General features: G+C 42.6%; 1 protein-coding gene across 3 annotated transcripts; it reads right to left on the bottom strand.

Moving 5' to 3' along the window:
- Positions 1–430: 430 nt before the first annotated feature.
- dock5 (dedicator of cytokinesis 5) lies at positions 431–26513 on the bottom strand. Of its 3 annotated transcripts, none has more exons than XM_071533732.1 (51): positions 26364–26513; positions 20526–20609; positions 20239–20279; positions 20099–20154; positions 19721–19817; positions 19418–19566; positions 19137–19272; positions 18886–19043; positions 17909–17990; positions 17172–17301; positions 16394–16466; positions 14882–15024; positions 14591–14716; positions 14302–14426; positions 13989–14087; positions 13653–13725; positions 13433–13536; positions 13012–13192; positions 12581–12678; positions 12372–12461; positions 12144–12244; positions 11865–11999; positions 11658–11769; positions 11358–11428; positions 11011–11117; positions 10718–10854; positions 10489–10584; positions 10094–10192; positions 9583–9753; positions 9360–9460; positions 9180–9238; positions 8771–8925; positions 8579–8664; positions 7890–8046; positions 7694–7734; positions 7521–7611; positions 7308–7427; positions 6943–7032; positions 6319–6423; positions 5863–6004; positions 5634–5715; positions 5434–5518; positions 5175–5261; positions 4862–5038; positions 3886–3969; positions 3661–3798; positions 3254–3426; positions 2889–3036; positions 2497–2647; positions 2126–2244; positions 431–1986 (listed from the first exon to the last, which is right to left on the bottom strand). In XM_071533732.1, the coding sequence occupies exons 1-51, from the start codon at positions 26404–26406 to the stop codon at positions 1885–1887; spliced, it is 5610 nt and encodes a 1869-aa protein (XP_071389833.1). In that variant the 5' UTR covers positions 26407–26513; the 3' UTR covers positions 431–1884. The 3 variants fall into 3 exon arrangements, with proteins under 3 accessions (XP_071389833.1, XP_071389842.1, XP_071389849.1); XM_071533741.1 differs by having other exon boundaries at positions 2889–3033; XM_071533748.1 differs by having other exon boundaries at positions 2889–3033; positions 3290–3426.
- Between the last annotated feature and the right edge of the window lie 221 nt (positions 26514–26734).

Raw genomic sequence — 26734 nt, 5'->3', positions numbered from 1 at the left:
AGATCCTCAGACTGGGACCTCGACTAGTTTGCACTCCTGAGACTGTGCAGGGAGAGTGATATCCTGTTCTCCAGTATCTGACAGGAAGGAACAGACCATTAGCAGTCCAGATTAGCCCAACCAGCACCCACCACACTGCTGCTATAAACATCTCAAACTCCTCCCTGTAGACGCTCTCCCTAGATAACTGACTGCATGAGCATGAGCTATAGAGCCATTATTTTTCTGCTCCCAATTGTATTTCAGATACATCTATTGCCAGTTACATCTTTGAGCATGAATGGGTCATTTTTCACGCTATCAGCATCCAAATGACTGAGTTCCCCCTGAGAGCATTAAGACAAAAAATTATTCAGGATCATATTTAGGAGACCTTTCTAGAATAACGAATGTCACCTAAAATAAATAAAATACAAATTTTGTTGGTCTTTCAATGAGTCTTTATTTTTGTTTGGTCGACAGTCTCGGCTTGTTCATGAAAAGAACATATTATATTGTGTCATGCTAACATGACACAATATTTTGTATAAAGTTTCTATGATCCTTGTTAGGAAATGCATACTGTAAAAAAAGTTATTCCCTTGTAAACTTGCAATATCTAGAAATATAAAAGCTAAAATACTGGCAATTTCAAGGATTCAAATTGATCATTTTCAAAAGAGCTTGCATGCATAGATTTAGCATTCTGAAGGCACATAAGTTTTATTGCTTCTTAAAAAAAAAAATTAAATCGCAAATAATAAAACCGTATATTGAGATTAGATTCAAATTAATCTGCTTAAAAATAAACTATCTCTGTACACCTTGGGTGTGCAAAACAATGAAAATCTCAAAAGTCATTCAATAACAATAATTTAAAGTATTCAATAATGCATCAATAAAAAAAGAAAAAATGACATGTACCAGGACCTGAAATACAAAACTGATAAAGTGAACTCTGAAGGCATTTCTGCTTGTACCAGTGTTTAAGGTTATTTAAAAAGCAAAATTACTCCCACTGAACACATCAACGTGATGCAGCTGGGAAGCAAAACTCATTAGATCTAGTATTTTGTTCATCTGAAACATCAAAACAAATGCACAATCTGCATCACATTCATGTATGCCATCCAGTGTCTCTGAAACATCGCGGTTTAGAAAAATGGGTGCAGTCCTAATATTACCAAAGACCAGCATTGCTATGGATAAAATCAGTCAGTCACTGCCACAAAATAACTAAATCTTAAAATAACAATTACATTCTATACATTTTATTCCCTGCCCTTGCTCATTGTAAATAAAGGTTTGATAATGCCTAGTATCTAATGCAGCTCTCTCCTGTTCTATTATTGTGGAATGCCAGTGAACAGGTAGGGGGAAAATGAGTCATCCAGTGTCAATCCAACACATAAAAACAAAATACAACATTGCAGCATTGGTCATTCCTTTTCCCAGCAAGTGATATAGAAAAATACACCGTTTCATTGTACATCATTTTGACTTCTCTTGAGGAAAAAAATAAAGGATGGAATCACTGTTTTTCGTTACCTTTTCAAAAATATACAGAGCACCTCAATCCAAGGCTCTAGTGACCTTATGTACCACAGATGGTGTATCCATTCTTGTACTGTAGTACCGTCCTAAGACAATAACCCCACACATATCCTTCCTTGAGGCTTACAAACAAAACAAAAGCCGAATCCCTAGAACAAAGGACTTCTTGGAATTATTAGTAGCTTGTATCAGAATTATTTTACCGCTCTAAATCTCACATCCGTCCCACGTAGACGGTCCAGTATCTGTGCCGTATTGTGGTGCGCTACAATACCGCAAATTAAACCGTGCTTTCATCCCAGCCAGATGAGAGAATTAGCGAGACTTTGGGGCCTGTGAGTAGGTGTCTCCTTACTGGGGGCTGTGCTCGTACGAGGGGAACATAGACTTCCGCGTTTTAGGAGGCGGCGGCGGAGGCTTGCTCTCAATTTTCGTAGGTAGCGGAGGAATGAACTGAGGGGGAAAGGAGAGGAAGGAGAGAGTTCACGTTAGGGCTTTGGAAAAAAAAAAATATGAAAACAGAATATTTTAACGTTTACATGCCATTGAATATGCATTAGTGAGGGGGTGCTATTTTCTCGCTATTTTCTACCTCTGAAGAGAACTGGGGGTTGTCAATCTCGTGCGGGTGTTTCTTTGGAGGCATGGGTGGGGGTGTCCCTGGGGTGTCAATGATATTGGCGTCATTGTCACTCAGCAGCGACGAATAACCTGCGAGAGGAGAGGAAATAAAAGCATTTCAGATCGCACGTGTGTATGTGGGGATGTGTGTGTGTGTGTGTGTGTGTGTGTGTGTGTGTGTGTGTGTGTGTGTGTGACCTGATTAGCCAGGTAGACCAGGATGTGCTTAGACAGGGTTGGTAGGAATGTTACTTCTCCATTTGTGTGTGCAAGGTACATTTTTTAAAAGAGGAAATAAAATGATGATATTCCGTGAGGTGTTTGTTCAGATGTGTTACGCACTGGAGCTGCGCGGTGTGTGTGGAGAGGCAGGTAGCGGGCTGAGAGGGTTAGACAGGCTGAGCTGGGATGAGACGCCCTGGAACAGGGAGAGGGTAAGCCGCCGGTCTCCTAACTGTAAACTCTTGGGTCTCTGCTGCTTCTCTGGAGGAGTCTGGAATGAAGCCGGAGAACAAAAATACAGGCCCGCTTATAAAGCAGTCAAGCAAAATAGAGCTATTCCCAATTCACAACTGAATCACACGAAAAGCTTAATATCAGGATATGATCTCCGAGACTTGTAAACAACTTATGTATTCAGTTGCAGCATCCAGTGCCAGTTCTATGAGTGACAGTCTGTTGCACGCCGAGATGAAAAAAGCAGGAATTAAGTGTGCCTGAATCGAAGGTCTTACCTCATCTGCATCTGACTGCCTCTCCAGTAGGACCTGGGATTTGCTCACGCTCCACTCCTTCCTGTTCTTTCTACTGATCCTGTTGTCATCCTCTGAGCGGGATAAAACCGAGGCCCTGCGATCGTTGGGACGGGACAACAAGGAGCTGCTAGTGAATATCAGGGCAGAGAGAGATGCAAAAAGAAACACAATGAGAAAGACAAACAATACTGTTGGCATGCGCAAGACTTGGGAAAAATAACATATCACACTGTTTGAAGAAAGCGGTCCCTGTAGTGAAAGCAACACAGCAACTCAGGCAACAACTTGGAAAAGCACAAAAGCGTAAAGCAGCGGGGGGGGAAGGAGGCGGGGAGAGGACTGACTCTTGGGAGGAAATGCGGGACGGCCCGTCTGAGGACGCCGAGCCGCTGGAGAGGCCCGAGGAGGCGTTGGAGAGGGTGGAGACGGTGGACATGCGGCGCAGGGTAGAGGACAGGATGTAGGGCATCACCACCGAGCCCACGCGACTCTTCTTCCTCTCAGTGAGAGAGCAGGGCTGGGACACACAAATGGGATTAAGCATCATCGGGGGGGAAACTTGGCAGGGGAGATGCACAATGACAGGCAAAACACCGGTCGCAGTGGACTGGCTAAAGGAAGATTTATGGTCCTGCAGCAATATAATGTACACTCTGCTTTGAATGAGATGAGTTTGATAGGGAGGCAAGAGAGCCAATAGCTTAAGTTGGCACCCTCTTACATTAAATTGAGTTTGCGACTGGCAACTCACCAAGGTTATGACGCCATAATGCTTCTCCACTTTCTCCCGAAGGTCTTGGAAGCAAGTCACCAGGCGGTTGTGTAAGGGCTTCAGCTGCTCCGTTGACTTCTCTCCATGGAGGCGAATCCCATCTGCCAGGAGAGGGATCTAGAGGGGAGGAGGGCATTCAAATATTACAAAACGTGTCGTGCGTTCGAGGCCAGAGTCAATGACAATGACAGTCAAAGCATTCACCTGCAGGGCGATAAGATGTTTAAGGACCTCGATGCGCTCATGGTCCTCTGGGTGCTCATGGATGTAGGTGTCTGTAAAGAATGCCTACAGAGACACACACACACACAGGATGGCAATTGGGTAGCATTTGAATACACTCATCAAAGTAAATGCTTAAAGTATAGCTGCAAGCAACACTGAACAGGTTTCCACAGCATGACAAAGAGGCCAGTGGTTCCCTTACGGATACAATTACATAGCTCACATAGCAGGCCTGAGGCCAGTCAGACCTCCGGTTCATGAGAAAGAGATTTTCACATTTGTATTATTGTTAGCAGCTTTGTTATTCAGCAGTTATATTATTATTGTAGTTTAGCAGTTTTTAATAGCAGCAGCTTCTTCTCCAAAATAATGACCAAGTCCTGTAGAGCCAACTGCACTCCCCCTGAACTGTGTTTGGTAAGATATTTCAAGTAATGGCTTCTTTTCCAAATTTCACATAGGAATTAGTTGAAATGGCTATTTTCTGCAGACACTGAAATATCATCACTTGGCTTAACGGGTATTTTCAGTGGGATGATATTTACCCCAGTGATGAGTTTCAAGCATATTAATTGCTCTGTTGAAATTTGTATGGCAACTTGAAAAACTGGATGATAACTTGCCTCTTATTTGACCAATCTCTTAGCAGAGTATTGTATTTCTATTGTATTGCATATGTATTGTTAAGTATTTTATCTGTTTTGGGCAGTGAGCCCACACACCATGTGGTTGTTCATTATTTCCAGGTTACATCTGGCCTAGACCTGGACCTGGCCTGCTATGTGCCAAATTAGAAACAAAGTACTAATCTATACAATACTCCTACTCTTACTCCTACTACTAACTATTATAATACCACAGCACATTGTGTTAACCTCATTTGCTCAACAAATAAATGCAATGTACTCAAAAATGATCACTGAATTATTCTTGAAAATACAGGAAAGAGTCAAACCTTCTCATAGTTGGAGAAGCCGCCCATGACAGCAGGGTCAACGATGCCGCTGAGCATCATGGACAGCGGATGGATGGCCTGCGAGCGATCGCAGGCCTGCTGCTGCACCAGGTTGCTCAGCTTTTCATTGGCCATCTCCATGGTTTCTATGGCATTCTCCAAAGGACTGATTTCCTCCTGCCAAGTGAGACAAGGATTGCACAAGGATGTATAAAGGAGATATTTAAGAGGAAGAAAGGACGATAGAAAAGACAACAAAAGCAGCAAGATGGTGGTTCAAGTGAGCATCCAGGTTGCAGGACTTGCTTCTTACCACAGAGACAGATTTGACTTCGAACCATTTGAGAATTCCTGGGAAGCGATAGGCGGTGATGTAGGTTGTTCTCTCAATCCACATGGTCTGTAGGGCGGCATAAAACATGAAAATATATTAAGGGATGACATTTTAATATCTTTATTAGTCTTCAGCGTGAGGGAAGTGTAAACACAGGCCTGTTTATACTTGTAGAATTTATGAGTTCTGGGAGCCTGTTACTTAAACATAAAAATAAATTTAAAAAAACAGTGCTCACTGCAAATTCATTGTCTGGGTCCTTTTCACCTTTCCTGAAGGGCCTGGAATACTGGAACTGGTCCATTTCATTGGTTCTGTAATAGCTGGGAGAGAACAAGGAAGGACAGGAGTGAGTTAGCGATTCGACCAGGCGGAGTACAATAAATCCCAGGATCTTCATGAGAAAATAAATTAGCCATTAAGTGTTCTGGTCCGCACTTTAATATCTGCTCTGGAACCCCCTTGTCTTTAAACTGGTGCGGCACAGTGAGGACTGGCTTGACAGTAAAGCACTGGATGTCTGTGAAGTTCAGCTAAGGATAAAGACCACAGGCATTGTGGAATAGCAGTCAAAGACAAGTTGTATTGAATCATTTTGAATGCTTTATTCATCAAAAAACATCTCTTTGCACATGCAGACATTGTGCGACATATTATCTAAGGATACGCTGTCCTGGGGAGTTGCTGATGTTGTCCCCGGGGGGCGCGGTGCTGGTCATCCGGACTGCAATGGGGAACTGAGACAGCAGCTTCAAGCTGAAGTCTTCCAGCCACTCGTACTCCTTGCCGCGGTAGATGAAGATCTTGTTCTGTAACACAAAACGTGAAACACAATAAAATGGTAGCATTTCAATGATGCTCGAGATATACTGACTTATATTCCACATTATATGACAGGTGTGCTTCTGCAACGGCTCGTCAGGACGATATTTATTCTGACATTCTCTTGTGTCATCAAAAAGCTTTAACGTCTAGCTCTATGAAGCCAATAACCTTTATCAGCTTTATTGCACCTTGCCCCAAGAAACGTTTTAAAAAGCCAGCTCATTGCGTAAGCAGAGGTGCACGAGGGTTATTCTTACTCTAAATCTGTATTTATTGAAAGGGGTAATCATTTTCTTACCCTGAGGAAGGAGGGGAATCCAAGGCCATAATATCCCACAGCAAAGTACTCAGGCTGAGGCCGCATAGCATGCATTATATTTTCATAGAACTGGGCTTGCTGTTTCTGTGACAGTGGAGAAAGAGGATGGGAGGGATGTAGTATATCTTGCTTAACAGGCATATATGTTCCAATATATCAGCTAGTGGTAACAAAATGATGATATTATTCACAATGAATTCATTCCAATAACATTTTCAGAGAGTGGATCGCCTCATTGCGTTTTAGGTTATAATGAAAAAAAGGATTTAACGCGGCATAATCATAATAAACTATTTACAGTAAGAGTTTTATAAATAGATTGTTCATAATACATTCAGTGTGAGTAAACATCAAACACCAGTGCATCAGCAGGCACTGTCTGGGAGGAACTGAGTTGAGTAAAAGGGTTGACACTCTTATCTCTTCTCCATTTCCTCCAGTAGTTTTTTTCAACCAACTGTACGCAGGCTTGGAAAAGTTGGCAGGACATTCTTGTCTAAACCACAGTCAACGGACTAATTCTGTTACTATTAATGAGCTGCGATGTCATTTTGTTCACATCACAAAACAGTACGACTAATTACTATGAATAAGTCCTCTTACCAGCAGCTGGCTGAGCTCCATGAAGTCAAACATGTGGCTCTCGTGCATCTTGGCCAGCTGTTTGCCCAACTCAATGGCCTTCTCCCACATCTGAGAAGACGTGTGCATCACTCAATTAAAAACGGACATGAATCTTGAACATGAAAAGACAGCAGCACAGGCTAGACTTTGCCATCTGTCTCCAAGGGTTGTTCTGGGTGAAACCCCCCTCACTAGCTTTAGTCTATACTTTTATAGCAGCCCATGAGGGAGGTGAATAAACCAAAGTTTCCTATTCTGTGGCTGTGTGTGTTTAAGTTACTGCCTCACAAGTGTCACACTGCTAACAGTGAGGGGGGATTTCAAATGGAGAGGTTAATGCTCACTTTGCCCTTGTCCAGGTAACATATGATCTCCTGGAAGAGCCTCTCTTTCAGTTCCTGTTGGGTCCACACATGCTGCCCATCACGGGGAATCAGATGGGGTGCGCAGGGTTTGTCAGACCACTGAGGAAGAACATTACCATGAATCAACATCTCAAACAACAGCTCAAACATAAAATCTCCATTAAACTGCAAAAAAAAAACTGTGTATGACACCTCCAGTAATTCGGCATGTAGTATCAGAGTGTAGGCTGCCTCTGTGTAGTTCTCACAGTCCAGGTGCAAATCCCGAAGCTTGTACAAGTACCTAGTTACAAAAACATCACATCAGTTAGGCGCACAGTGGTCCAAAAATCAGTGCACAAACAGCATGTCTTCGGCTGACTCACCGGATGTAAATGTCCTCTCTCTTCTTTTCTTTGTAGAAATTCTGCACAAAAAAAAAAACAAAAGGTTTTTCTTCATTGCATATTCTTGAAAACATTTTGTCTCAAGCAATTTGCAGTGACAGCACAGGTGATAGTTATATGTAGATACCCCCCGAGCGTTAACCCTTCGGTCAGCTAATCTGGGTGCGGGACGTACCAGCACGTTGACGGTGCAGCTCATGCGGTGCTCGGGACTTTCGTCATGTGTGATGGTGCGGTACGCCAGGAGATTCTCCAGCAGGCTGCTGAGCAGCAGAGCCAGCTCCTCTCCCGACTGTGACAGGTATCTGTGGCGCCTGCAGTGCTCCAGTAACCTGCACACACAAACAATATGCTTCATAGACTACTCCCTAACTGTAACAGAGCTAATTCTGAGCTCTCAATTTCCCAAGGCCTGACTTTCTCCTGACGGGGATATTAGATTCTGGTGGAGGTCCTATAGGAGAAAAACATGGGATAGCAGCACTCCAAAAATCCCCAAAACAGCAATACCTGGTCTTAGTTTACCTTTTTTTTTTTTATTCTGGCCTTGCGTTTCGGCGTAAAGCCTTCATCAGAGCACCAAGGTCTTGCAGGGCTTTTACAATCATTTTGGATTCTACATCCCATCTCTGTGGGGTTTCTATTGATTAGAGATTTCTTGTATTTCCAACATCCATCTTGTTCAACTGGATCCTAGAGGACTGGTTTCAAAATACAACACAATCTGACAGAACTTTATTGTGTTTTAGAACCAATCCTATGTGGATTTCGTGTTACACAGGACTGGAGGATTTTTGATCGGTGCATAATACTACTAGAATCCGTTTTAGTATAAAGAAGTAGTGCATGTTTGATCTGCCTTACGTTTTCTCCAGCAGGACTTTGTACTGTTCGTCCCCTCGGCCTCCTTCTACCTCTTGATCCAATTTTGTTATCAGTTCGTTCTCAAACTGCAGATAAGAGGGGCATTAAAAACACATCACAAATGTCATATTTAGCCAGGAGTGAATTTAAACAATAATGCCAAAGCACTGAAATTTCGAGACAGCTCTTTACCATTTCAAATGTGCGTCCGGGGCTGAAGTTGTGCTCACACTGCATCATATCAAAGAAGATGGGGATGGTGGCTTTCCTCAGCTCGGGCTCCGGCACCAGCGTGGCCTCTAGAATGGGACCCACCATGGCAGGGATGAACTTCATTTTGTGGGGGCCTGAGGGACAAGCACAACATAATCATCCAGAAATATCATAGCATGATTTGAGAAGGCAATAAGCCGCGTCTTCATTTCTCAAACAGAAGACAAAACTAATAAAGCGGTAAACAAAAAAACAAGGCTCTGTGAAACTGGACAATAAAAAAATATTGTCTTGTTATTCTCCTTGTATTACCACCGGACACTGAATAAACAATTCCACAAAACTCTCTGATTATAGCAGTTTTACTGGGATGGTGCAAAACACTTACCGAGATTATACCACATATCTCTGATCTTAAAGCCAATGGCCTTCCTCATGTCTCCATATCTGTGGCAAATTAAATCAAATCACTTTGTAAATGCATGTTGAAGTGAAAGCAATGTTGATTTGTATAAAATCATACATTCTTCATTTAAATAATCCATTTAACGAATGTAAATGAACATACTTGTTCAGTATCTTATTTCGTTTCTCTTGAGAGAAGGACTCCAACTGCAGTGACTTGTGGATGAGGAACGCCACGGTCAAATGAAAGTAGTTATTCCACAGCTGCAAGGAGAGCAGGGTTTTCAAATATTAATAGCATAATTACCTTCTCATAACACTGGCTTTTGATTTTCTGTTGAATAAAAAATGTGACCTCTAACAAGGTGGAGGAGGAGGAGACCCACCTGTAGTTCGAAATGCGTCTGGTCCAGGAAATACATGTTGAGAACCTCGGAGTACTGGTTGATTGCCCTCAGGAAGACTTGCATCTGCAGCAGGTTCATGATCATCCAGTCAGCAGGGAATACATTTCCCATTAGGTCCTTAAACATGATGAATGTCTCCATCAGGAAGTCCTGAGGGCAGGAGCAGAGCAGTTGCATTACTGCATGTGTATGCACATTTTTGGTAAAAAAAAAATGTAATACCCAGAAGACCCACCAACAGATACCACCATGCTAACCAACCCAAGCCAATCCGAAGCACTGCTACTACATGTCAGGCCAATGTTATGTTACCACGGCTCAATGGAAGTCCAGTGACATCCTCATCATGTCAGTCCAATCCATTGCATGAAATGTCTATAATCAATATTCTCTTAAGGAGCCGTAAGTGGTCTGGCTGCTTTAATGCCTGTTATTGATGAGATGTTTCAGGACAAGATGTAGCCAAGAGGGGAGGAACCGGGACACTTACAATGATATCCTGTCTGGTCTTGAAGGTGCTGATATAGTGAGCGTAATGCATGTCATCCATTTGCTTCAGGATGGCCGTCATGCAGGCTAGATAGTGGCCCTGCCACAAAGGAGTCACACCATTACTCACAGGATTTCTCGGCGAAGTATCCCCTCAAAACACAGTATTTTACTCTTTGGTGTCTATTCACAGCACATATTCCTTGTTGTGTTGTTAGCAGATGAAGAACTAGGTGCACTCTGAGATTTGTGTATTAATAGTAACATTGCTATTGTTGATGTTTTTATTATTAATATTGAAATATATATAACCTTTATTTAACTAGGAAGTCACATTGAGATTAAAACCTGAAATCAGTAAGAATATGTTTCATCTGTATTGCCACTGTGCCTTACAATGAGAGGGGAGGATCTGTCCATGCTGATGACAGTGCGATTCACCCTGCGAAGAAGCCGTTCCATTATCAGCTGAACATGCCCCCGGGTCGGACCCTGCTCACACAAAACAACAGATACAGTTGCCACTAATTTCGTGGACATGTGGCAGAATACTGACAAATCAAACACATGATCCCTGTGTGTGTGTGTGTGTGTGTGTGTGTACTGGTTAATTCCAACTCCTCACCACGTCCTTGCGATCCAGGCTGTCCAACACAGTGCTGAGTAGTTGGACACAGGCTTCGTAGTCAGGCTTACTAGAGTGATCATCCAATTGCCCACTCAGCTGGTCAGTGACGAGTGGTAAAAGGACATCTCGACAATCTGCGGCAACAGAGGGGAGAAAACAGAGTGGCCATCATCTAGCTCATTGAAAACGTTGTATGTAGGTGTAATTTGGCGCTGGAGCTGCAATTTTTCCCTTTTCATCTCGTGTGAAATGTCATTATATTAAGTTGCCTGATCCACAAGAACGCCTACCTGGCTGCCTGAAAAGGTCACTCTCCACCATTTTACACATGCAGCCCAGCTTCTGACGCACAAGCTGCGAGTCAGGGATGCTCTCAATAAACTTGGTGAGAAGAACACTAGAAAATGTAAGAAAAGAGTTAAGACACAACAATGACAATTCTATAATTACATTTGACAACTAATAATTATTGTCATTTAGGACTAAGAAAAGCAAGCACGCATGCCAGGTTGATTTTATAGCAGCGAGAATTGAGAATAGCGCCTCCTTTACTGAAAAGTAAAAACATGATAATTTGCACTGAGACTTGACAGGTAATTATCATTTCCTATTTGTGCAAAAGCCTGGGGATAGTCACCTGAGCTCCACGGGATCAAAGACGCTCTGGATGTCATTAATGATGCTGGGGAGGTATTTCAATATCGCCCCCTGAAAAAGCCAAGCAGCAGGTCCCATCAGATCGAGGCATGGGGTAAAATATCACTCACTTCTCTTTGTTTTAGTTTTAGTTTTATTTCTTTAAAGCTCATTCTCTCGTAACATACAGTAAACCTGCAAATGTGAGCTGGCAACGTTTTCATCACCTTGCTCACACTGCCAAGTTCCTGCCAATAAAAGGTCAGGCAGCAAAAAAGCCAGTCAAACGTCCACAGTTTACCTTTATCTTCACTCCCTCGTCCAGCGGTCTGTCCATGAGAGTGTTGAAGGAGAGGAAGAGGGTGCGAATGGAGTTGAAGAAAGCATCTCCGTCCTCGCTGTTCCCGTAGAATCTGAGAAGCAACAAGGTCAGGCATCGCGTCACCCCAAACTACCCTTCTAATATCTGAGTGCGAACGGGATGCTTGCGCCGCGGCACCGCTCATACCTTAGGTAGAGGACCCGGGACTGTACAATGAACCTGAACAGGTACTTGAGAGCCTTGAGCGCCGCGTACAGCCTCTCGGTCAGGACTGGCTCCTCCGCGTGGCCCACGTAGTAGTTCAGCACCCGGGTCAGCTTCCTGAGAAAGCGAATGAGGCATCAGGCATCAAGGTCGGCCGGTAATTGTGTGCGTGGGCGGAGGAGGAGAGCAAGGAGAAAAGAAGCGATAAAAATACACAGCATGAAGGAGTGCGAGGTGGAAAAGTACAGAAGGGAGACTCACATGTAAGCCAAAGTGGCACTGAAGTGTTTGTTGATGTAGGTTTCCAGGACGGGGTTAAAGTGCTGGAACTTGATGTCCCCAATCAGTGTGATGATAAATACCTGATTAGAAAGAAAAAGAGGAAGCTATGTCAGAGTCTTATCTAATGATAGCATGGTGTGTTATCATGGCAGTGACACCTATGGGAAAAGGCATTGCCCACTGACAGTGTAGTATTACAGAACTAACCAAGGCATTGAACACAAGGGTATCATAGGTGTCCTTCTCTGAGGTCTCCATCATGATGTTGAAGAGGGCATCAAGTGTGTCCTGGAGAAACTGTGCATAAAACAGAAACCTATTATAAAAGGTGCCATTTAAAGGGCATTATAAAACATCTATAAAATATAGAAGCGCATTACATATTTAGTGCGCAATCTGGGAAGAAGAGGACTCACTTTGACGATCTCCCCTCCCTCGACCTCCATTAGCCTCTGCAGGTTCTGGTCCAGATCCTCAGGGTTAGACCTCCAGTTTAACAGGCCAAGTAGATCCACTGGACAACATCAACACATCAGAAAAGATAGATACAACAATTTGTCCATTAGAACATCATTTATGGTAATTAGGTTAAAAGCTTGAGATTTCAATATTGAAAGTCTAATCAAATCTGCTTCAATCAACATCAACACATCAGCAAAATTGATCAGCTAAATGAATTTCAAGGCAATCGGGGAGAGGGAAAGAACAAGAATGGTGGCATAGGACAACTTATCCACGGTAGAATCTGCTGCATTTCTTAAAGATGACTTGTGACGGGACGTCTCTTTTTAATTATCACAGATTCTATGCTCTGAGATTGGAAGATATAAATGGTGCCCTACGGTACCGTTCTGAGTGAGTTTAGTGGAGCAGGTGAGCGTGGCTATCTGGAAGCTGTCTTTAGTCATAGGAATCACTCCTGAATGGTGGAACTGCTTCCCTGTTTGCCTCTCCTTTTCCTCCACTTCAGCCCAGGTCCCTGGCAAGGTGAGATAAACCTTTGCATCCTCTGCCTTTTTCATGTCAACCTAAGAAATGCAGAAAATGGGGAATGAATCATGAAGCATATTGATCGATGGGGATGTAATTTCATATTTATTGATTGGGGGGAGATTCATGCATAATCCATCTACCCACTGTCAGCTATTCAAAGACACAATTTTTTGTGTAATTACATAAAAGCAATAAACAATACACTGCCCATTTTAAGGATGAGCTCAATGTATTAAAATGTATACAAATAGAAAAAGAGAGTTCTGCAAGCGCACCTTGTAGACGTTCAGGTCATGCCTGCCGTCTCGGAGAGTGGTCCCGTCTCCTTTCATGAGGCGGACGAAGGCCATGCCAAAGGGCTTCTCCGATTTGTCCCTAGCTGAAGGAAATACAGGAACATCACACCAGAACAGACCCACGCACAGCCCTTCTAGCCCTGTTTACCCTGGTGGAAGGATTACATGTAGCTGGTTGTCAGACAAATAAGGCACTCACAGTCCTGGGATGATCTGTGTCGAAACATCACCCTCAGGTGACAGCGGCACACATCTTCAATGGGAATTGTCACCTTGTTACCAGGGGGGAAGGGAAGAAAGTAAAGGGGATTGAGGAGAGTGTGAATACGGGATTATAAGCATACAAGAAGCACTATCTGGTGTGAGATTTGCATGAGTAGCACGTTCTGTGCCAATATCTACCCCAGAAGATTATTTCATTATATTTAGGCAAATCCATTTGAGGGAGTAATTGGAGAACTTGAGATATTACGGGCAAAGTACTGTGCTACTCTTGTCTTGTTCAAGCACGCGTGAGTCTTGTGCGTGAGCTTACCTTCACTGTTTCATTCCAACAAGGCTGCTTAACCTGGTAGTAGATGACAGACTTGTACTCTGTGATCCCATCATACCCGGCCCCAGGAAATATTGCTTTCTGCAAGAGTTTGCAAGAGGGAAGGAAATTTGTTTACATGATAACCAACAATATCAATTTACTCCAGGATTCTTTTGCAATCAACTTTGACCTACAAGAATACATATTTATATCAAATTTGCAAAAGATGTCTGAAAGGATAAATACAAACAAAATAAAAATCAACCCTGCAAAAGTATTATTAAGTCCAATAACAATGTATTTGGCATCGTACCTCCATTGGATTGCCTTCTTCATCATGCACACTCACTATGACCTCCACATTTTTCGGTGTCTTTTTTTTGCCACGATCAAACTCTCCCTGCAGCAAGGTCACATATATATCGTTCCTCACGTTTCCTGGAGAAGGAGCAACAGAAGATCAGGTGGATGTGTCGAGCCGTTTGTCGACCCTCACGGTTTTGTACGCAATTACAATGCACATGACACCCCACCCCCACCCCGCCCGCCCCCCCCGCCCCAGTGTCTGTAGTGCAATATCCGGCAATAAAGACTTTAGGCACCTGGGAGGATGATTTCTGGAAAGCCCATCTTCCTGACGATGGCCGTGGTGCGGTCCACAAAGTGCGGGTAGTCCTTCCTGACCTGACCGAGGTCTCCAGGGAGGAGTTTCAGGGTCACAAACAGCCCTGCCAGCAAAACACATGAAGAAACGCAATGAGGCAGACACAGAAAGCATAGACTCTGTAGACCCTCACGCATCATTTGTTTGCCCCAAAACAAAAAAAAGGTTGATGTAGAGCGAGCCTCTGTAAATCACAGGGGACGCAGTGTCTGTGCGCGCTTCATTTTACCCTGGCCTTTGTGATTGACCTCCCGAGTGGCAATGACTTTGTTGAAGACAGCAGTGAGCGGCTCGTTCTCTCCTATGACTCTAGATGGGATGAGCGGAGACATGATGAGCTGCCTCTGACGGATGTAGGTTTCCATAGCTATCCTGGGAGAGGTGAATCAGGATGAGAGAAAGAAAAATCTGCTGCTAACTCTGCTGACAGCTGACAAACAAATGGGTGGACAAGTAAGTTGCAGAGGCAATGCTAGGAAATCTGAGGTTAGGGACGATGGAACAGAGAGCAATAGGAACTGAGGCCTATAAAGTACAAACTTATTTATATGTACACATCAGTCTATACAATACAGGTTGGTTGAGTCATGCTATTACAAGAAAATATCAGTTTTCACCATATTTCACATCATAAAGGTTTTCACCATATTTCACATCATAAAACTTCCACCTTTCATTGTTCACTTTCCTTTGCATGGCCTTGTTGTTACCATTCGGGACTATTTTACCCATTCATGATAGAATGTATAAGTGGAACATAAGTTACAGAGTGTTGTGGCAATATATATACCAAGAGATTCACAAGATTGGAAACTTTGACAAGGTTTTCTGTGTTACAATGAGTCTCTGAGACACTCAGCAGAGGCAATGGGATTCTTAGACCCTTGCTATTTATTGTAGAGCAGAAAGAAAATTGCATGTCCAGGAAACTTTTACTCAAGCCTTTAGGGGACATAATTGAGTAGTACTATGCGTAAGCAGTGACTGTGCCAAAGTCTAGACTTGAGTACAGCCCTGCAGATGCAAAATGACTTCTGCATTTCAGGTCAGAAAAATGTCTCAAAAACCATGATTTAGCATTTAAAATAATCATTAAAACATTTGATGAACCTTGGCTGACGTTCATCAAAACATTCTATCCTACAGAAATATTTGTTTTGGTCTGTGACTTCTCCTGAGGTCACAGTGAACTCAGAAAGAGGTAAGAGTAAGCAAACATAGGTGAGGTGAAGGTTGCTGTCACCTCTGTGTGAATACGCTGACCACTGTGTTCATCTAATAGAGATGGATCTTGACTCAAACAGCAATAAGATGGACTTTCCACTGCTGACAAAGATGGATAGTGAAGTTTCACATGGGTCCTGAAATCATGGTTAAATGTGGTTTTGATGTTGACAATCAGTCAAGATATTTTGGGGCTCCTTCCATCTAGGGGCCCTGTGAAAGTGTATCATCCTCATCCCCCCACTGTGCGGCTGATAAGAACACACATCCTCGATGCCTGTCTTTGAGAAGCACCAACACACAGTATTGCAAAAGGTTTCATGCTCGTCCTTGAAATGTAACACAGGGAAGTTGAATTGCATCCCTTTAAAACAATGTGATGAAAAACAGCGAGCAAATGTAACTCAAATCCTATTCCAATTCCATTCCATTATTTGTAATCAATTGCATTAGGTTTCAAGGCAAGGTTGAGCCTGTTAACAGCATAAGCAGTGTGTGACAATATCAAAGGACTCACTGCTGAAAAGGAATGAAATGCTGTTTGTCCTCATCATCTGTCTTCCCATGGGCGATATCTGTTATGTCCATCACTGCAATGACAAAGACAATGGGAGCGTCACGGCATGGCAGCAGACTGTTGTCAAGGATAAGCTAATTTTCTAGTTGCAATGCAATTGTGTTGTTGTTGCCAAAACTACAGCAAGAGGAAGTTCCAAGTTTTAATATCTCAGAAATTTAATTTTCTCATTATAACTTTGGAGACTGTATTTTCTTCAATAGCAGAACCAGTTTTTGGATCTCACTCACCTGTTGCCTAGCACCATGGACAGCCAGAATAGTAAGACAGATTGAGGGTCCTTGATCTCCTGTCGGCAGTGGGTGACGCCGCTGAATTGTGCATTCCACCCAGCTCTTTTGTTAAATTGTTTTTTATTCCTGGCTACGAATAATGTGACTTCTGAGTTAAGCATTCCTACTGACTCTGGTTTCATTCCATTTGCTGGGACACCAGAGGAAACCATTTCTCATCAAACCCACTAATCATCTGGCCAAAAACAAAAAGACGGTTGCTAAACCAATTTCCACTGACTACTTTGCCAAGGCAGAGTTGGGGTATTTTCCAGGTCAGGAAGCAGGTGTTCCGATCTCATCCAGCACACAATCTTTCGTTTTTTTAGGCCTCAACATAACTACACATAAAATTGCAAGAATACATTTTTGTGTAGTTTGGTGATTTAATTTTTATGCAACTTTAACAGCTTTGCAAATATGGGGACATTTGAAAAGCATCTCACCAGCTACACCGAATGGTCTCCTTAGTCCTCCGGTGTGTTTCTTGCCCTCTTTGAGCTCCATGCAGCCCACTCTGATGATCTGACATACCAGGAAGAGCCGCTGTCTGATCAAGTCACTGCTACTCAGGTCCTGGACACAAACATGATGATTTATAGGAGGGATCCATGGACCAAATATACATTCAACATTCAATCTTTATGTGCATTCAGGCAATATGGCATATCATATGGCTGCAGCTGTAGAGGAGCCCAGTAATGTATTGGACCAATGTACCAAGAAGCAGTTAGTAATACAATGAAATGCATGAAATAAAGCCCTCAAACTTATCATTTCCAAACTGTTTATTGTTTATTGTCCTGGATGCTTGTGTAAGTCAACAGATTCTTGACCTATGAGCTCTGAGGAAGTAAATGCAATTATGTAATTCAAGCGTTTTGTCTTGATGAATGTGGTTTTTCATGTTTTGATTCACCATTTCCTGGCGGTAAACATGCAAGCTACTAGTTTTAGGAGGAGCACCCATCCATGCAAACAGCAGCAATATGCATTGGAGGCAAATGTATTAAAAATATCCAAGATGTGTCATGAATGTGAGCAACTCAGTAAAAACTCTATAAATTAGGTGCTATCCAGGGGCAAATTGTCTTCTTTGTCACAGATTTCAGGCAGCATTGCGACTGTTTTGCACTAAATCTAAAGCAGAGGGACTACAGTCAGTGCGGTGGGATTCAGTTACCGTGAAAAGTGCAGGCAGATTGTTGAGTTTCTCAATTTCTTTAGGCATGCCCATACTGTCCCAGCGCACCAGGAAGTTCTCACTGTATGAATTTAAATAACAATCACAGTTAGGAATCTGTCTATCCAATGCATATCTTATATAGAAATACAAAAATACAACAAAACTGACTCAAAAACCCATGCATTATTCTTGCTGGCGTATCTAGAGAAGAAATGCATAGCGTCAAGAAAATTTTGAGAAGCAATCATTTTTTTAATAATATGACAGTTCATTCATCCCTGTAGGGAGATTCTCTTTATGCTTGCTGCCCTCCAGGGAGGTCAGAGGTCATGGTCCGCTACAGAGCAGCAGCCTGCAGCTGGTAGGGATTCAGTGTCTTGAACAAGGACACTTCAGCAGGGTGGAAGCTTGCCAACATGGGGTTTGAAATGTTTTTTAACTGTGTTATTAACATGTTTTAAAACAAGCACGTAATCCCTGATAAAATGTGACCAGATTGGTGCAGGTTACCTTATTGGGGCTGTGGTAGCCTAAAGTCAGCCTATATTTGTTTAGATTGTGAAGTCACTAATAAGGATGTTCATGAATAGGCCTAATCAATGATCTGTTCATTTAGTCCTATTTCTGATCTTATATCAAATAGCATAATGTAAACATTCAGTGCTTGCTGGGTTTAAGAGTCAAACTCTGTTTGAATCTCTTGCCAACCCCCGGGTAAGAACCTGGGATCCCTGCATGAAGGTCCACTGCTGTACCAAGTGAGCTAAAGCACTGTGTGGCTGCCTCAGGTTCTGTATATCTGTATCCTGCGGCTCTATATGCGCAGTGGGGTTTCTAGAAATTTCTGGTCTGACCCTACCGACCGACAGAGTGACTTATAAATGTCCAACAATTAAACTAAGCTGAATCAAACTCAACTAAGATAAGCTAGTCATAGTTTAATCACTGAATAAAGAGAAAAGGGAGGAGCTAACCTGATGAATTCAGAGTGGTCAGGGTCGTAGAGAGACATGAGCAGCTCAGCATCTTCTCCGATGTTACATACAAAGTTTTTCAGGTTCATGAGGAGACTGTAGGTGTGGACTGTACTGAACAGGGACTGCCGCCTCATCTCCAGGTTTTGTAGCCGTGTCTGCAATAGACCATGGACACAGATGTTCATTGAAATGGACAGCTAACACTACGGAGGTAAGTGATTGATAGTATCAATAAAACACAATCATGCCTTCTCCTCCTGTATCCTGTCATCAATGCTGCGGGATGCGGTCTCGTGGGCCCGGAACAGACTGACCGTACTAGTGTAGTCCGGATCGAGTGTGTTTCCTGCTTCATCTCGCACCACCAGGTCCAACCCCAGAATCCTGAGCCACACAGAGCGTCAAATTGCCTCAGATGAGTTTACAAGGGCATAATCTTAGCGCCATGACTCAAGCACATAAAACTTTACAACAGCGTTTATGCCAGCATGCAATTCATTGCGGTACAGAAAGACAGTGGGATTCATACCGGTTTCCATAATCAATCTTAGCTGTGACTTTCTTTTTGAGCTCTACAAGGTCATCCTTGGGCAGCGTTCCTGACACTATCTGAGATCGATACTCGATGAGGCTGTAAGCCATCTGCTGAACATTCCTGAACAGCGTAGTCTTGTTCGCCTGTCAGGCAAACAGGTAGACACCATGCATTATCAACAATACATTCAAAACAACAATATCTTCAAGTAAAAGTGAGAGTCAAAGTGGTGAGGAGCAGAGTGGTGTACTGTATGGAAGCAGAGAGACTGATAAGAGAGAGGTAATCTACACATACCACATAGAGCTTGTGCCATATCTGTGCCCATTCCCGCAGAGTAGCCCCCAGCTCCTGCACCAGGGGTAAATCTGCTGGGATAATTATTTCCTGCTGGCTACCAGCCACAAGGAGAGAATAATAAGATGTTGGAAAAGTGGCGCATCACTCACAAATCATGTCATATCATTTGGACAAACTCAAGTGCATTCCTAAACATGATATAAATAGCTGGATCGTTTCCCTCCAAAAGCCAAGAAAAGCACTACTGAATCCTCACTTACTATAATTACAAGTGCGCTGTTACGTTATTGGCAAATGACAAGGTGGGGCGGCAAACCAAAAAGCAAAGTGGATTGTCATCATGCTGATATGATGTTTACTGATTCATGATCTCACCCTATTCCCTCAACGGTGGCCTCCTTTAAGTGGATGTAGGAAGCTGGGAAAATGCCCTAAGGAAAGAGTGAGTTAATAACAGTATATATTCTAACAATAAATCTTGTTATAGGATAATGTGGTGCTGATGATGCCCGTACCCTCTGTGATTTGTCCCGTAGTGTGTAGCCCCTATACCAGCCTGAGGAGATAAAAGATTGATACACATTACAGTGAGGGGGAGGGAGCGAAGGAGACAGGAGTGGTGACAGTACAGGCTGTCGTGAGCGCTATCTGCTAAATTGCAGACTCATTTACATTATGCATAACATATTGATCACAGTGCTGGTTAGTTCAGCATCTATTTTGAAGTTCCTGTGCCAGCTTGCTAGGAGAAGGAATAAGAGAGGGATATGTTGGGGCCTGTTGACTGTTCAGGCTCACTCACCTTCAAATGTCTCAAGTATGTGCACCGTGTCCCCCACCTGCAGACACAGCTCCTGCTCTCCTCTGGGATCATAATTGTAGATTGCTAAGGAACAAAGCAGGACTGTCTCATTATGTGCACCACACACACAAACATGCAGCAATTGTACTATTAACAAAAACTGTTTTGACTGACGTGTTTTGTTCCCCGTCTAGGTCCAGAAGATTAAGAAAAAGGCAAAATCCCATTTCAATCGCGGAATGCACAGAAGAGCGGGTCTGTTTTTTAAAAGGTTTTGGATCAGAGGTTTGCAGTCTCTCAGTGGAAAAGGAAACCAATTCATCCCCCTTTTTCCCAGAACCTGGACTTGCAAAAGGATCTTGATCTTTGATTTATTCCTGGTCTTATTCTTCTTAACTACCGGGTAAGTAGTGTGTTTGTGCAGCAGGCCTGTGCAACTCAAACTTCTAAAGCATTTTAATGATTCTAGATTGAAACTGATGCCCCGAGGCTGTGTTCAGCATTAGAGCAAATGGACTGTGCCGGAGCAGGTAGTTTCCAGGTTTGTCACAATATCGACAGTAAGGAACAGAGCTTTAAGGCAACTTACATCACATCTTTCCTTCTGCTATCACTGAGCCACTGAGGCCTCTGGTCAATAGTTACACTCTGCAGGGCCTGCTGCTGCCAACTGGGTCATCAGTGTGCCCTGCCCTTCCCTACATTCATACTCAGTTTGTTAACCTAAGAGCTTTCCTGGAGGCAGCTCTGTCTCCTTTTCAACTTTCCAAAGGACATGTATGGGAGGGATCACACAAGAATGTGTCTCATAGACACACATACACACACACACACACACAGCTAACCAGAAAGACGTTGCAAAAGAGAAACCCTCACAAACAATATTGTTGCAAAGGTCTTTGTCATGACTTGAGGGAGCTGCAATACCGCGCAGACACCCATTCTCACAGCAAGATAGAGGAAGTATGAGCAGAGCTCTGCCCTGACTTGCATGGTGATAATGCTTGTTGCTGGAGGCTAGATTTCACAGCACGCTTCAACTGGCTCAGCTTATCACACCTCCGTCTGAATACCAAAACTTGACGAAAAACTGAATATGACTAACCTTGTCTCTCCACGAGTTCCTCCTCATTGATAGATTTTTCCAGCTTTTCTAAACACACATTTGCACAGACAGGGATCTCCACAGGGAAACAATTATTAGTCTAAGACTATGCTTACTGCATGTTTGTGTAAGCAGCTTCTGGGCTCTTAAAATATTAGGCTAGGCCCATGCCTAGTACTGCATGTTGTTGGGACGATCCTCTGCACAGGTTCATCTGAATGACACCTTACTGTGAGATCCCTCATCCTCACAAGTTTTATATAAACAGAGATCAGAAACCTGGTTAAGGAGTTCAGAAACACCATAACACCATACGCTGGTTTTTGCTTGGTCAAAACGTACCTCACATCACTGGAATGGTAGCCTATGTCATATAATTAAAAACAAACAATATTGTGCCATTTTATGTCTTGTGCTTTGTTTTCCTTCCTTGTGTTTTATTTTATTGCATCATTTTGTGTGATGATTAATTGTTGATTAGTTAGACTTAGGTAGCCTCGTTCTCTGTAAAGTCCTTTGGCACATGCTTGTGATGAAGGGCTATATGAATAAATTAACTTGACTTAACTTGAGGAGAATGTTCAGGCCTTTAACACTAACATAATAATGTGAATGATTTATTTAATAGAGCTTATTGACATACTGTTAAATCTCATCAAAAAGAGTCTTCATTTTCACTTGGAAATCATTTGTGCTGCCAGAAACAATGCCTGAGTTAAATGCGCACTGAAGAAATGACATCTGCCTCTGGTCATGCCGAGAGTGACAATGGTCTATTCACCAAGTTGACACAGTGTCCGGGCCTGGCAACAGCATGGCAATATGCCAATGGCTAGAACCCAGTTGAGCATGTTGTGATGCCACACTGTCTAAACTAAAGGCAACAGTCTGGACCTTGGCAGCACAGCTCAGTGGTGCAACTCTATGACACACTATTTTCCACTTTAACTTGTAAACATCCGAGAAATACTGCGCTTAAAACTGTTCTTGTACGACTGCAATAAAACGTCCATCTTGGCAGGTTCGAGTTAATGTGCATACTAATGTTAAACCTGATTCACTGTGAATGGGTTATCATAGAACTGGATTAACCAATAATTAAAGAACACCACGGGTGAATGGTCTCAGCAGCCACTGGCAGCCCCTCAACATAAGAACAACTTAATGAGAAAGTATATGAAGAGAGACTGGGTGATGAAAACACAAAACAACACACAAAACAACTAGCCTATTGCAAATTCTGGCAAAGACAAAACACACAAATCACACAATTATGCTAGATGTAGAGTCTAGCAACCAACAGGAGCTTGAATATAACGTACTCTGTTTTCAAGGCTGATTCTCAATTATGAGTATGAAAAAAATAATCTTTAATTTAATAAATCAATGGATGAACAAAGCCAGAAGTGGGGCAGACATGTCTCATTGAAGGGTGCCATGCTGCAACCACAGATTTGGACTTTAAACAAAATAATAATAATCACCACCATCATCTTCATTGGCAGAAATTGTCAAACAAAGCACTTTACATACTAGATTATAAAACAAAGGCAAAGCAGAGAACATGAAAAGTGCCATAATGAAAAATGGCTTTAAGTTTTTAGGACTGAATCAATGAATGAGGAAGGCTATTACATGAAAACTGATTTGTCATGAATCAATATTCAAGAATGTACCATGTATCTGTTATGAAGCTTGTATTCAGGCATAATGGATTTTCAAATAATGTCATGTACTACCAAAAATGGGTAGAGGTATCTCTACACAAATCATTAGGTAAAAGCAAGTCTATTAAAATTAGTTTTTGAGCCAATTCTCCTCAGGCAGGCCATTCAAAACATAAAGGCCCTGATCGAAAAGCCTTTTGCCTTGCATCTACTGTCTAGACAGCCAAAAACGATCTGCACTAAGATCTTAAACTGTGCTCCAGCTCATAAGCCCTTATAGGTTATCAATAAATCATAAAGTCAATGATAAAATTCAAAGCTAATACAGTAAAAAGGCTAAAATTAGAACAATGTGGTCTCATCTTTTTATTCTGGTTAAAAACCTTGCCGCAACATTTTCACAGAAAGAGAGGAAATTACAATAGCCTTATCTAAATGAGGAAAAATAATAGCATAGATGTCTTTCTCCAGGTTGTAAAATGATTAAATCACCGTATTTTGAAATTATTTCTCAGCTTTCAAAAGCCTGACTGACCAACCATTTGGCCAGTTCATCAAAACGGAGAACAAGGTCAACACTTATCTCTAAATTACTGGCAGCAATCAGGTTTGACATTGGAAGATGAACAAACAGGAACATGATGATTGTGATCTATGGAGGCTGGGAAGCTGAACAATTTCAGATTGTTTTCATTGAGTTAGGAACAAATGAGATACCCGCTCAGCATGTACCATCTGCAGGGCGTACTTTAAGAGCTTTAAGCTGCAAGAATTTGTGGTTTTATTGGAAACTTATTTGGTATTGAGCATTTGTGTGAAAATGGACGTTGTGTTTTTTCTGCATGACATCATCAAGTGGAAGTTGTAACCCAATTAACACATCCACAATGCCTGATTATGAGCATAAGAGCTTCATGGCACATTCATGTAATGATGTTAAATAACATTCAATTCAATACAAGCCACTTAGACATTTTCAAGGCTTATCTCAAGGAATGTTTAGAAGGGCAAATTCTAGAACAAAACCCCATGATACAACATGCATTAAAACACACAATATGCAAACACTAGGGATTTACTACTGTCAGTTAAATGCAACAATAATAATAATGTCATATATATTAGCTTTATTGGCCCTCTCTATCAGTAACTGTGATAACTGGAAGTGACTTCCTGGAAAAATGTTTTGATCAATGTGCTCAATAAAGGTGGGGTCAAAATAAATACGGTGTATCACTGGTCCCTGATTGTACTGTTATGCTGATGCATTGTAAGTATTGTAGCTGTACTTTTATTTGACACTATTTTTAAACCTTTTTATACCATTATATGACCCCTTACAAAGCCATGGAATGTAGTTATGGATATGAATAATGTGAAAAAAGAGGTGCAATAAAGCAAACTAACCAAAGAGTGCACCGACCTTCATCTACTGATTATAGTACTTCACTTGAGCTTCTAGTACTTCATTTGTCTCCAGGAAGTGAAAACGGAGAAGCTATCCTGTTATGGTGGTGTCACAACATCACTATTAAAAATTGTGATATCTTAAGACCCATATTATCCACATTTCCCTGTTAGCTAGCATGATATAATTGATATTATCAGAAACCTTGGGATCTCCTCTGTCATCCAAAATTTAGTTGCCTGCATGTGAGCAGAGCTTGGCTTTACTAATCGGATTAAAAGCATAAGACCTGGTACAGGGTCCGATGGCGTTTAAAGGATTAAGTACAGTATTAGTGACACCAACCCTGTTTCTGAGGCGAATGGCAAGAGAATGGCATAGTCTACAGAAACAGAGCAACAGTTTTGAACGGCGTACCAGGATCTAAAAGGATTAAGACAGAAAACTCCCCAGCATAAGATGCTAAAAGAAGGTCATATATAACCAAGGGAGGAGTGTTTGTGCTGTGGAGTGCTCTATACACACCTGCAACATCTGAAAAAACATGTTTTCACTCATAACAGCAACTGAGCAGACTTTCTCTAAAAGCTGGGGTAAAGTCGCTGTGAGGATCCAGGTTCGATTACAGCCAAGACATTTTGAGACTAGGGCTCTGGTTCACGCCTATTCCAGCAGTCAGAGGATTAGCTGAATGCTAGGCGTATCCCCTGCATCCCTAGATACAGGGGTTTTCTTCATGTGAACTGCATCTGCTGCACACCAGGAAGCATGTTTGCCTGAAAGCAATAAAAGTGATTCCAGCTTTTCGACTGCACTCGGTGTTGAGTCAGTATGGTAACCACCCAACCTGCACCGACGACTGACTCACTACAGTACACTGGAAAGGGATTCCTCATATACCGTTGTACCGATTTACCTTGAGGGCGCGGAGGCCTACCTGATAGCATGCACACACACACACACACACAGGTGACTAGGCCACACCTCATTACAAGCCCTTGCAGCCCTAATAAAAAAAATCTTTCCCACTGTAAAGTTCTAAGGAAAACAAAACCAGTTTAATAACCATAATTCATTACCAACATGCACAAAAACCATTTCAGCCCTGTCTAATCACAGCCATTAGCATTGACACACCAATGCCCATACAAGTCACATTAGTCTCACAACAGCATGTGGGTCACAGCAGTGGTTGCCAAGCTGGGACCCCTGGGGGTCTTTGAGGGGCTTTCAGGGACCCTCCAGCAAAATGAGGATTCATTTAATTTCACTGTTACCCCATTCAACTCCATTCAAAGCTTAACTCAATGAGCGAGTGTATAAGACCCACTGTTATGTTGACTGGACTCCTGGTTTTAATGCCCCCACTTTTACCTCCCCACCTACAGTACAGTAGGCTAGGTGAAAAATCTTACAGGGTACCAGAAGGGGGTCTATAATGCGGATCTATTTCAGGGTCCTTGGCATGAAACAGTTTTTAAAGCCCTGCTTAGTTACAGTGTTTATCCCCCATGTATCAACAACAGAGTCGCACCCAACTTGACGCCACCAGAGCCCCCTTTCCCTTGAAGTTGGTGAAGTTGCAGAGAGCAGAGAAGTTGTTACTCACAGCGCAGCGAGGGTTCAAATAGCAAAACATCGCGGTCGAGCAAACTTACCGACGCCGTATTTCTCCTTTTTAGTTGGGATCCAGCGGGTCATTTCGGGGGAGAGAGAAAGTTGGCCGAATAAATAGATTAGTATATACAATTACGAAACGAGGACGGGCGGTGCACTCCTGCTCGTCCCGAAGTCTACAGTTCCGCCATCATGACTTAGAGACAGGGGGAGGGGAGAGGAGGGCAAACAAGGCTGGGAGAGGAGGGATAGGCGTAGACCAGACCGGAGCTTTCCAAACTTCCCCAAACACTTCCACATTACACCATGGAACTCATTTGGATAAAGAGCCTCACCCAAGCGAACCTGGCTGAGAAGTTTTTAGATGTTAGTGCAGAATTATGTAACTGTCTCTACTGTGGGTGGGGGGTCA

This window comes from Centroberyx affinis, unplaced genomic scaffold, assembly GCF_046629955.1.
Source record: "Centroberyx affinis isolate AG114_WGS23_722 - 3 ecotype Tasmania unplaced genomic scaffold, CSIRO-AGI_Caff_v1 ptg000168l_1, whole genome shotgun sequence".
NCBI lineage: Eukaryota > Metazoa > Chordata > Actinopteri > Beryciformes > Berycidae > Centroberyx > Centroberyx affinis.
Note: the sequence above shows the minus strand (reverse complement) of the source record. Positions and strands in the feature narration are given on the sequence as shown.

Bases quoted from the DNA above. Each gene is read 5' to 3' on its own strand.
- dock5 (XM_071533732.1), bottom strand. From the start codon at position 26,406: ATGACCCGCTGGATCCCAACTAAAAAGGAGAAATACGGCGTCG. The intron at 20,280-20,525 runs GTGAGTGAGCCT...TTATCTCCTCAG, and splicing joins CATACTTGAGACATTTGAAG to GCTGGTATAGGGGCTACACA. The intron at 13,193-13,432 runs GTGCGCTTGCAG...TGCATTTCTTAG, and splicing joins ATGACCTGAACGTCTACAAG to GTTGACATGAAAAAGGCAGA.